We start from the raw sequence: 12,193 nt of genomic DNA on the forward strand, positions 1-12,193 counted from the left end.
AATTTTAACAAAGAGCTGAGTGACGTCAACTTCGGAGTATTTTTGTGGTTAACGAGGGAGAACAAAGTATAAAAAGAATTTACCACATACGCCTATAATATATAATTTTAAAAAATTGAGTTTTTATATAGCGCAATATCCTCTAATGTGCTCAAATCGCTTTACAAAGGTCCCTGACCAACAGCAACACGTAACATGTCTGTTAGGCGATATTACATTTTTTCCCCGACAAAGACAACGCTGTCAACGGTCAAGTACTCATTTTACACACGAGTACGAATATAGAATGTGAGTAAATCGCCTTTTTCCAAGGACTCAAATTAGCACCGATGGAGGCTCGAACTCAGGACCTTCCGATCCGAGAGCCAGTGTCATACGACAAGACCACATAGACGCACAGGCTGTTATACCGTCGCCATCGTAAAGTTATAGCCTGGCACTGACCAAAAAATGACGTCAAAATGCCAGTCTTTTGCCACAAAAGAAAAAAAAAATCGTGAGTTGTATTCAATAGTTCACTTGTTTCCATGAGCACTACTAACCGCAACTCACTCGACGCTACACAAACCTAAAAAAATGACGTCAAACTGCCAGTCCTAGAGGGTTCTTGTGTCAGGCTATATTATGTTAACGATGGCTACGCTATTATAGATAGTTTGAAGATGACGTCACTCAAGCCTTTGTTATTATATTTTGCCATCCGCGTTTGTGAGCGATTCTCACTAAACTGTATTACCCCGACTATAAAAGTTCATGATTACACAATGTTTTGTGTGTTGGTTCGTTATACTTCCGGATGGCAATGTTATGAGCTTCTTAGCCAAGCGCACACTATCTATAGATAGTATGCGCTTAACTAAGAAGCTCATAACATTGCCATCCGGAAGTATAACGGACAAACATCCAAAACTGTATGTATCAATGAACGTTTATAGTCTGGTTAATACAGTTCAGTGAGCATTATTCATAAACGCGGATGGCAAAAAACAATAACAAATTCCTGAGTGACGTTATCTTCGAACTATCTATACGCTTTCGTACCTTTTTATTTTGACAACAAACCACATATTGAAATCCAAACAGTCGAATGTAAAACAAACTTGGAACGAATTGATACTTGATATTCCTGTCAATCCAAGACTGACTCATGTGTCGTGGACAGCCTCTATTGCTTGTCTCGTCCATTGAATGAATAGCTTATCTCAGACATGCCAACTACTACAAAAATCTCGTAGAAATACGATTTTTTTGCTCTTAATTGACATTTATATAAAGAAATTTACTCCAATAAACTTGTATAAAACGAAGTTTTGTTGCCACAACTGGTGAATAAAGGAGTTTAAAGCATTAATTTAATGTATATAAACACAAATTGGTTGTTATTTTAAATGGCAGTTATAATGTCTACTACGGTGTTACTACCCCTGAAAAATACGAATTTTTCCAATTCCAAGTTGGTAGGTTTGCAGTATCTACCAAATTCAATCCCTTTGTTTGTGGACAAAGACAAATGACAATGACCTCTCCACACGGGACTGGTATCTCTCGGTGTTAAGGCTTGATTATAAAATGATTTATGTGATTTTGTGAGTTTTGTTCACTCGTAGAAATCATTGAGCCCTAAAAAAGTGTTTACATAATGCGTACTGTCCTCTTAAAAGTATTCACTGTGTTGGTTACAACCAAGGGACAAAATCTGTGATAACCGCATTCACCGAATAGATTCTCGACGTCACCCGAATACGCTTCAACAGTTCATAACGCCACTTCCCTCCATGGTAACTTAGTAACTGGGTCTAAACTATCGATCGGAACAATGGCGGACGCCCTTATGAAATATTTATCCGACGACCATAAAAGCGTATCCAGAGAAGAAAAACATTATAGTTATAATCATGTTTTGACTTTTACACATTCTGATCACAAGCCAACATAAAGAAGAAAAAATACCGATTTTCTTTGTTTAGAACCACGATGGCGCTGTTGCTGGGCGACGTGACATCAGACTATTGTTTGTTATGTTTGTTTTTAAGGGTTTTACGGCGCTTGCAACACATCTAGGTTATATCAGCGCCAGTAAAAAGGAAGAAAATGGGATAGAAAGTTCTAGAATTACAATTAAAGCAGCCAAGAGAAAGCAAGACAAAGGGGAACTGTGAACAAATAGGGATCAGATGTAGATTCCAAGAGCATACCACCAATGTACTTAGTCTGAGATCACCTAAAAGTCTCATCCAGACACAGGCACAGTCCCCACTAAGAGGAATGCACTCAAATGTTTACAAATAATATATATATATAATACATAATACAGTGCATAACAGAGAGGTGATTTACAAGGGAAAAAAATATCTCCCAAAACTAACTGTACATTTGACTGTTTCCCTCCCAGCCAGGGTATCCGGCCAGAGCCAGGACAAAACCAAGTAATCTCATTCCAAGACAAAGACAGAAAGCATGTTGTAAAACTGTTATAAGGGGATAGAAGACACACTATGTACCCCCCCCCCACCCTGCCCACTATGGGAGGTCAGGAACCCCACCCAGTCAGACTATTGAATCCAATTCAAGAAGACAATCATGCCAAGACTGCCAAACCCTGTAAAACCATATTAACACTAAAATGACCCCCATGTCAAAAACTCTCAAACCTGGGACTTCCTTTGTCTTCCTTGAAATCTCAGGATTTAGATTTTTTTTTCTTTGGACAAGATGTGAGCCATTATAATCCATCGATATTAAAAGGACGCGTTTTCTGGCCAAATTTTTAAATATACATATTACGGTATTTATCTGGTTTAAAAGGTTCAAAAGTAAAATAAATGTCAACTTTGGCGTCATTTTGGCTTTAAATCAACACGTTTTTGACATCTGGATAAATCACACATAATACCGTTTGGGGACGATTGGTCACAAGAAAAAATCCATTTTCATTACGTCCATATCAATGTGTACTTATTTACAGGTCTGATAACCCAAATGATCAAGGCCAGGGCTCGTTGTTGTAATGGGAATACTCTCAAACCAACGCAAAATTAAATGTTGTCCATTATAACAATGTTGAAATAGGCCCATATATGCGTTTGCTTATCAGACCTTCAAACATTCGGCCTTGATCCAGATCAATAATCAATTAATAAATGTCTTTGTTGTCCATGATATTGTATAGAACTGTTTTTGTATGGGATGAAAAGACAACATAATCAAACCACCACGGCCAACAAATCTAGATACCATGTTGTGAAAAAAACACAATTATAAAGTTTTGACCAGAAAAGTCGTCCTTCAAATATCGGTGATTGAATAAATGACTCCGATCTTGTCAAACGATCGATCTTTGAAGGAAGAGTTTTCTGGTGAAAAGTTAAATTTTAATTTAAATAAATTGTGCCAACTATTTCTGACGTCTATTTGGCGGCTATGTGATCTAGTGGTATGACACTCGCTTTCGGATCGGAAGGTCCTGGGTTCGAGCCTCGCTCGGCGCATAGTTGAGTCCTTGGAAAAGCCTCTTTACTCACATTCTCTCACCGTACTCAGGTGTAAAATGAGTACCTGGCCGTTAACAGCGTTGTCTTTGTCCGAAAAATTGTAATCCCGTCCTACATGTTAAATGTTGCTGTTGACCAGCGACCCCCTGTAAAGCGCTTTGAGCACATTTTAGTGGATATTGAGCTATATAAAAGCTCAATTTTTTTAATTAAAAAAAAAAATTTGTTTTGTTTTTGATTTTTTAAAAGTCATGTGTTTATGTTTTTATTGTCTTTCTTGTTATTGGCTGAAGATGGGTTTTGAGGCCAAAATGTTTCGTGTTTAGTATTCTTGTTCTTGTTTTAATCTGTTATATTCATCTATTTAAAAATTACTTTTTACAGTCCACAGATTAGTATCAAAGTTAAATAAACGTGTTTTTATTTTTTTTAAAAAAGAGTACGAGGAAAACGTTTATATTTCTTTAACTCACTCAACCCTAACACCGACTATATCCGTAGTTTACCCGGGTAACTTCTACCCCATGTCTATTTATTACATTTTTCTGAGACAAATTATAGGCGTAGTATCAAAGCTAATGTTTTTCATTTTTACATTTTAATGACAGTTGAATAAAACTATGTACATTCTCATTTTTAATATATATTTTTTCTTCCAATTTTGCAAAGTTTCAAAAATCTCTAGGATTGAGTGAGTTAATATCTTAATTGAAAACTCCATTCCATACTATAGAGAACTGTATTTTCCTATTTTTTTACAGTCACGACAGTTGCCTGATATGTTGATTATAATCAAATTTAAATAACTAGCGTACTTTGCAAAGATACGCATCTAAAAATTTGGCCAGAAAACTCGCCCTTCAAATATTGATCGATTTGAATGACCCTCATCTTGGGAAAAAAAAAAATAAATAAAAATAAAAAAAAAACAAAAAAAAAAACAAAACAAAAACAAAACAAAACAAACCAATAAGACTCACATCTGGGACTTCGCGAAGGACGAGTTTTCTGGCCAAATTTTTGAATACGTGTTTTTCCATTCATAAGTACACCAGTAATTGGTTAATTAAACCATACAACTGAACATGACAGCTGTATTCACGATGTCCAGAATTTGGCCAGGATTCAACAATCGTCTACGAATTAAAACAGACAAAGAAACATTATCTATGTTTCTTTTTAAGATTGAATAGAGTTCCCACCACAAAGCATTATGGGTATCTAGTTGGATATGTATTCATTTGTAAGCGCCATTGATAGAGCATTGCTTGTCCCTGGATTAATAATCCCTATTGTTGTTGTTGTTGTTGTTGTTGTTATCATTATTATTATCATTATCATTATTATTATTATTATTATTATTATTATTATTATTATCATTATTATTATTATTATTATTATTATTATTATTATTATTATTATTATTATATTATTATTATTATTATTATTATTATATTATTATTATTATTATTATTATTATTATATATTATTATTATTATTATTATTATTATTATTATTATTATTATTATTATTATTATTATTATTATTATTATTATTATTATTATTATTATTATTATTATTATTATTATATATTATTATTATCATTATCATATTATTATATATATATTATTATTATTATTATTATTATATTATTATTATTATTATTATTATATTATTATTATTATATTATTATTATTATTATTATTATTATATTATTTATTATTATTATATATTATTTATTATTATTATTATTATTATTATTATTATTATTATAAGTCTTTGCTATTATTACTCAAATGACTAAACAAGGGACTGAAGCAGGTATCAAACGCATTCACTCAATGGTTAAAAACAAACCTTGAGCAATTAGTTTTTTAATTAAACGCATATTATTATCTATAGATGGTTCGAAGTTGACGTCACTCAGGTCTTTGTTATTGTTTTTTGCCATCCGCATTTATGAGTACTTCTCACTAAACGGTGTTAACCAGACTATAAATGATTATGGTTACACAAAGTTTTGTGTGTTGATCCGTTATACTTCCGGATGGCAATGTTGTGAGCTCCTTAACCAAGCGCATAGTATCTATAGCCTGACACCAGACCTTAGAACTGATATTTTGACATCATTTAGGTAAGTGTATGGTGAATTCTGCCGTACGCTGGAAAAACCCAATATTTTGAAATTTGGCCAGAAAACTCGTCCTTCATCTATCGATCGATTTAAATGATGCTCATCTTGGCAAAAAACTATCAAACCTGGGATTTCGTGATTCTGGCTGGAGAGTCCCGGGCAATCTGACTCTTACAAAATAAAGACCATAATACGCTTCAACAGCCATGACGTCACTTCCCTCGTAATGACGCATAGTAACTTAGTAACTGGCTCTAAACTATCAGAACAATGGCGGACGCCCTTATGAAATACTTCTCCGATGAGCATAAAAGTGTATCCAGAGGAGAAAACCATTACAATATGATCATGTTTTAACTTTTATACATTCTGATCACATGACAAGTGAAAAAAAGTTCTCGCCAGCATGAAGAATAAAAAGTACCGATTTTCTTTGTTTAGAACCAATCTGCGCGTTCCTATGGGGACGTGACATCAGATTATTGAATCCAATTTGGAAGCAGTTTTTAAAATTCATTAAATTCAAATTCAACTAAAAATTCAATGTTTTGAAATATTATGATTGACCCTGACGGTTTGACACCTGGAATCAGAGGGTGACATCATTTAAAGTTAGATATCATCGCCACTTCAATGACTATTAGACAATATAAATAGTATGCGCTTGGCTAAGAAGCTCATATAGATAGTATGCAGATGACGTCACTCAGGCCTTTGTTATTGTTTTTGCCATCCGCGTTTGTGAGTTGTTCTCACTAAACTGTATTAACCAGACTATAAAAGTTCATGGTTACACAGAGTTTGTGTGTTGGTCCGTTATACTTCCGGATGGCAATGTTGTGAACTCCTTGGCCAAGCGCATTCTATCTATAACGGACCAACACACAAAACTGTGTGTATCCATGAACGTTTATAGTCGGGTTAATACAGTTCAGTGAGCATTACTCATAAACGCGGATGGCAAAAAACAATAACAAAGACCTGTGTGACGTCATCTTCGAACTATCTATACTGAGTTGTTCACCAATCGTTAACGTTCGATTTATAGGGAATGAGATTAGCAGAAGAGTAGCGTCCCTTGATTGGACGTCACCTTACAAAGAGAACGTCAATTTGGTTTTGAAGTGTCTCAAGCCGCTTTCATCGGAAGCGAGGACGAGAGACGCATGCGCACAACTAACATGACGTTCTCTCTCTAATGACTTTTCCGCCGGTGACGTCACAGACTATGGGTGACGTCCAATCAAGGGACGCTACTCTTCCGCTAATCTCATTCCCTATAGATAGTATGCAGATGACGTCACTCAGGCCTTTGTTATTATTTTTGCCATCCGCGTTTGTGAGTTGTTCTCACTAAACTGTATTAACCAGACTATAAAAGTTCATGGTTACACAGAGTTTGTGTGTTGGTCCGTTATACTTCCGGATGGCAATGTTGTGAACTCCTTGGCCAAGCGCATTCTATCTTTACAAAGAATCCGAAGTGTTACCAATGGGCGGCATGGTTTATATGACATTTCCATATGCTCGAGGTCATTGGCCACATTGCAAAGTGTGCTCAAAATTACCCACATAGTGAAAAGTGTTCACAGCTTTTGAAGTATCTAACATCACGATTGATTATTTATTTGTTCAGCTTGGCACATGGGTATGTTTACAACTTTCATAAACAAAGCAGTGTGTTTGCAATTGGATTCAATAGTCTGATACCACGTCGCCAAGCAACGGCGGCCATCGTGGTTCTAAACAAAGAAAATCGGTACTTTTTACTCTTCATGCTGGCTAGAACTTTTCATATGTCTTGTGATCAGAATGTATAAAAGTCAAAACATGATCATATTATTATAATGCTTTTCTCCGCTGGATACACTTTTATGCTCGTCGGAGAAGTATTTCATAAGGGCGTCCGCCATTGTTCCGATAGTTTATACCAGGTACTAAGTTACTATGCGTGATTACCGAGGGAAGTGACGTCACTACTGTTGAAGCCTATTTGAAACCTGCTTGAAGAAACGGGTGCTCCCGATAGCTCAGTTGATAGAACACTCGCCTCATACGCAAAGGGATAGAGATCAATCCCGGGTGAAGTCGAGATCCCCTCCCCCCCCCCTCCCCTTAATCCACCCAGCCGTGTTTGGGTAGCTGATGGCTGTTAGATCTAGCAGAGGGTGCTTTGCGATTTACCCGCGTCCTATCCATAAGGTAGCAAGCAATTATTGCTGTTGTCTATGTCACGATATTATTATAGAAACCGGGATAAACCCCTAATGACCCTGAAGTACAACATCCAAATGAAAAAGATTTTAAAAGTTTAAGAAACAACATTCCGTCTGTCTACTCAATTGGATTCAATAGTCTGATGTCACGTCGCCCAGCAACGCGGCCATCGTGGTTCTAAACAAAGAAAATCGTTACTTTTTATTCTTCATGCTGGCTAGAACTTTTCCTGTGATCAGAATGTGTAAAAGTCAAAACATGATCAGATTTATAATGTTTTTTTTTCCCCTCTGGATACACTTTTATGCTCGTCGAAAAAATATTTCATAAGGGCGTCCGCCATTGTTCCGATAGTTTAGAGCCAGTTACTAAGTTACCATGCGTCACTACGAGGGAAGTGACGTTACGACTGTTGAAAAGTATTGGGCTATAAAGATGAAAAATTAACTTTTGATACACAGGTCGGTGGAGTTAAAAATCCGAACTCCGTGATTGCCCAAGGTCTGATGTTCGATCCCCAGTCGATGTAGACTGGTTTTTGGGATGATTTTTTTTCTTGTATTTTTCTATCTTGCTTTTTGTCTAGCACCTTTCATAAAAAAAAAAAAAAACAAAAAAAAAAAAAAAAAAAAAAAAAAAAAAAAAAAAAGAAAAACAACAAAAGAAACAACAAACAAACAAACAAAAAAACAAAACAAACACAAAAACAAACAAAAAACAAGAGCATTTATATAGGGCAATATCCGTGCTCAGAGCGCTTAACACACTTGTTTAGATCTTTATCTTCTACCGGTGCCTGCTGCTTAATTTCTTTTATCTGATATTTTCAAAAACATTATATGGAACAATTCAAATGTCTTCGTCCTCGTCCTCTTGTTTTCAATGTATGTGTTGTTTGGTGCAAGCGTTGTATTCAATGTATGTGTTGTTTGATACAAGCGAGGGTTCAATGTATGTGTTGTTTGATGCAAGCTTGGGTTCAATGTATGTGTTGTTTGATGCAAGCGTTGTATTCAATGTATGTGTTGTTTGATGCAAGCGTTGTATTCAATGTATGTGTTGTTTGATGCAAGCGTTGTATTCAATGTATGTGTTGTTTGATGCAAGCGTTGTATTCAATGTATGTGTTGTTTGATGCAAGCGGGGGTTCACAGCGTAATACGGGTACCCTCGTGAAGAATATAGGTATGGGACAGCGTGGCTAAGCGGTACGGTCTTTGCTTCGTACCCGAAATGTACCGAGTTCGATCACCCGCCGCTGCGCGCTGTGTGGCCTTGAACAAGTCACCTCGTCCTAGCTCAATTTGCGGCACACTGCACTGCGGCTGACGCATGGGTTATTCCAGTCTTCCCTTGGAATAGACCCTATAGAAAAAATTCCCCTATGGTATGAATAAAAGGAATTTGTTGGGTTAAAAAAAATGTCTTTACATTTTGGCACTGCGGTATTGTCTTTGCTTCGTATCCAAAGGGTACCAAGTTCGAATCCTGCCGCGATATTATGTAGCCTACACAAGTCGCCCCTTGCTCCAAACTCATTTTGCGACGCTGCATTAAAAGTGGCTGTCAAAAAACAAGAACATAGAGCCGAATGACGTCAGTGTGGTTCTATCTATGGTGAGCAATCGTCCCAAAACGGTGTTATGAACGGATAACCCTGATGAAGAAAGAAGTCAATCTAAAATTGACCAGTAAACAGCCGTACTCTGGAAAACCATGTATTTGAAAATGTAGCCAGAAGTCTCGTCCTTTGAATAATAATAATAATAATAATAATAATAATAATAATAATAATAATAATAATAATAATAATAATAATAATAATAATATAATAATAATAATAATAATAATAATATAATAATAATAATAAATTATAATAATTATAATAATGATAATGATATAATAATATAATAATAATAATAATATAATAATAATAATAATAATAATAATAATAATAATAATAATAATAATAATAATAATATAATAATATAATAATAATAATAATAATAATAATAATGATAATATAATAAAATATTAATATTAATAATAATAATAATAATAATATAATAATATAATAATAAAATATAATAATAATATAATATAATAATAATAATAATATAATAATAATAATAATAATAATAATAATAATAATATAATATAATAATAATAATAATAATAATAATAATAATAATAATATAATGATAATAATAATAAAATAAATAATAATAATAATATAATAATAAAAATAATAATATAATAATAATAATAATAATAATATAATAATAATAATAATAATAATAATAATAATAATAATAATAATAATAATAATAATAATAATAATAATAATAAAAATAATTAATAATATTTCCAATAAATAAACAATTTTATTTAGTAAATCTTATATATACGTTATATAGTATAAATACTTTGTCTTAGTACTAATAACTATTACATACATGACAGTATTTCACTCTAACTTATTCTCTCTCTCTCTCTCTCTCTCTCTCTCTCTCTCTCTCTCCTCTCCTCTCTTCCTTCCTTTCTTTCTTTCACGCGTGCGATATACAATTTGTTATAATTGGTTAAAATAATAAAAAACAAACAAACCAAAACAACTCCACTCCGGATAATCACAACTCGGTTAATCGCAACATAATATTCGCTGATCCCAAGGTGTTGTCATTATCCGGAGTGGACTGTAATAATATTATAGTAATAATTTATTTAATTCATATAGCGCTCAACCTCGACATACTAGTGCTCAGCGGCGATTTACAATATTAATTGTCATTCAAACATTCATTCTTTTTGACAATTTTGAAAATACATATGCAAAAAAAAAAAAAAAAAAAAAAAAAAAAAAAAAAAAAAAAAAAAAAAAAAAAAAAAAAAACCAAACACATACACATGCACACAAACTCAATCACAGATACATTTAACATTCGTGCACGAACATACACACGCAGATACTTACATCAATATTACTCACTAACATTAGTAACTTATTCTAACGAAAGACATTTGAATTGATTAATTACAAAAAAAAAAAAAAAAAAAAAAAAAAAAAAAAAAAAAAGAGAAAAAAAAGGAGAAAGAACCAAAAAACAAAAAACAAAAGCAAAAAAAATAAAACAACAAAAAACAAAGAAAAAAAACCCCAAAAACAAACAAACAACAACAACGACAAAACAAACAAAAGTTAAGTAATCAAGGATTCAATAGTCGTAACGTCACTTCCTTCCTAATGCCTGATGGTAACTTAGTAACTGGCTCTAAACTATCGGAACAATGGCGGACGCCCTTATGAAATATTTCCCCGACGAGCATAAAAGTGTATCCAGAGGAAAAAAACATAAATATGATCATGTTTTGACTTTTATACATTCTGATCACATGACATATGAAAAGTTCTAGCCATCATGAAGAATATTAATTAAAAAGTATCAATTTTCTTTGTTTAGAACCACGCTGCTCGCCGTTGCTGGGCGACGTGACATCAGACTATTGAATCCAATTCAGACGACATGAGAAAAAATAACCCCAAGTTTTATATTGATGCTATGCGTTTATGTAATTAACTCACAACATTCCGCAAGCCGGATTTAACGTGCCAATACACAAAACGAACCTTAAACGTTTATATAGTCTGATTGATGCAACTTAGTGAGAACTATTCATAAAAATGACTGGCGAAAAACGATGACAAAGAGGTGTGTGATGTCAATTTCGTTCCTTCTATAAGTGGCTAAAAACGCCGATTTCCTTTGATTTTAGTTCTTGTATATTTCTGGTTCTTGTTGTAATGGACAGTATTTTGCGTATTTTTTAATTTTTCTTTTAGATTTTCATTACAACAATGTGCCTATCTATAATGCATTTGGTTATCAGACCTGCAAATAAGTGCACGTCGGCTATATGAAAGCTCTACTTATTTTAATATGTCAATGGGCACCTAAGTAAACAATTAAATGATAAGATGAGAATTTGTTACTCATATTCTATTCATTTTCCATCTATTTTAAAAAATGGTCTCCGAAATTAGAGTACCTGTAATGAGGTCGGTATAATCGTGAACTCTAACGAAGGTCATGATTAAATTCCTGCCTTGTCAGAGGCATTTCATTAAAATTTGGGTGGTCTCCCGTGTGATGCGCGCGCACATGACAACAAACATGGAGTCCGACGTACTGAGGAAACGCAACTTTGTTCAATGGCAGACACTGGACATTATGATTTTTTTTTTTGACTAAGTAAATTTTCACGAAAAATATATATTTATTCTCATTGCCAAGAAGTGAAATCTTATATTATTTAAGCACAATTATTTTGACTCGGGTAAGTATTTCGTTGA

At 33.6% G+C, this 12,193-nt stretch overlaps 2 protein-coding genes across 2 annotated transcripts in view; one reads left to right on the forward strand and one right to left on the reverse strand.

Annotated features, from left to right (window-relative positions):
• Positions 1–1,160, reverse strand: part of LOC144955989 (uncharacterized) — a 9,017-nt gene extending 7,857 nt beyond the window's left edge. The window contains exon 1 of the mRNA XM_078886254.1: positions 1,042–1,160. Coding sequence (XP_078742380.1) covers positions 1,042–1,067 — 26 coding nt within the window. The 5' untranslated portion in view covers positions 1,068–1,160. The remainder of the gene's footprint in view (positions 1–1,041) is intronic.
• Positions 1,161–11,966: 10,806 nt separating this feature from the next.
• The window catches only part of LOC144980729 (uncharacterized), a 45,467-nt gene continuing 45,240 nt past the window's right edge, over positions 11,967–12,193 (forward strand). The window contains exon 1 of the mRNA XM_078928451.1: positions 11,967–12,177. The gene's annotated coding sequence lies outside the window, so the exon portion shown is untranslated. The remainder of the gene's footprint in view (positions 12,178–12,193) is intronic.

The sequence above is a fragment of the Berghia stephanieae genome, chromosome 10, assembly GCF_034508935.2.
Source record: "Berghia stephanieae isolate SIO BIC M18660-M18661 chromosome 10, UCSD_Bste_1.3, whole genome shotgun sequence".
In the NCBI taxonomy this organism is placed as follows: Eukaryota; Metazoa; Mollusca; class Gastropoda; order Nudibranchia; family Aeolidiidae; genus Berghia; species Berghia stephanieae.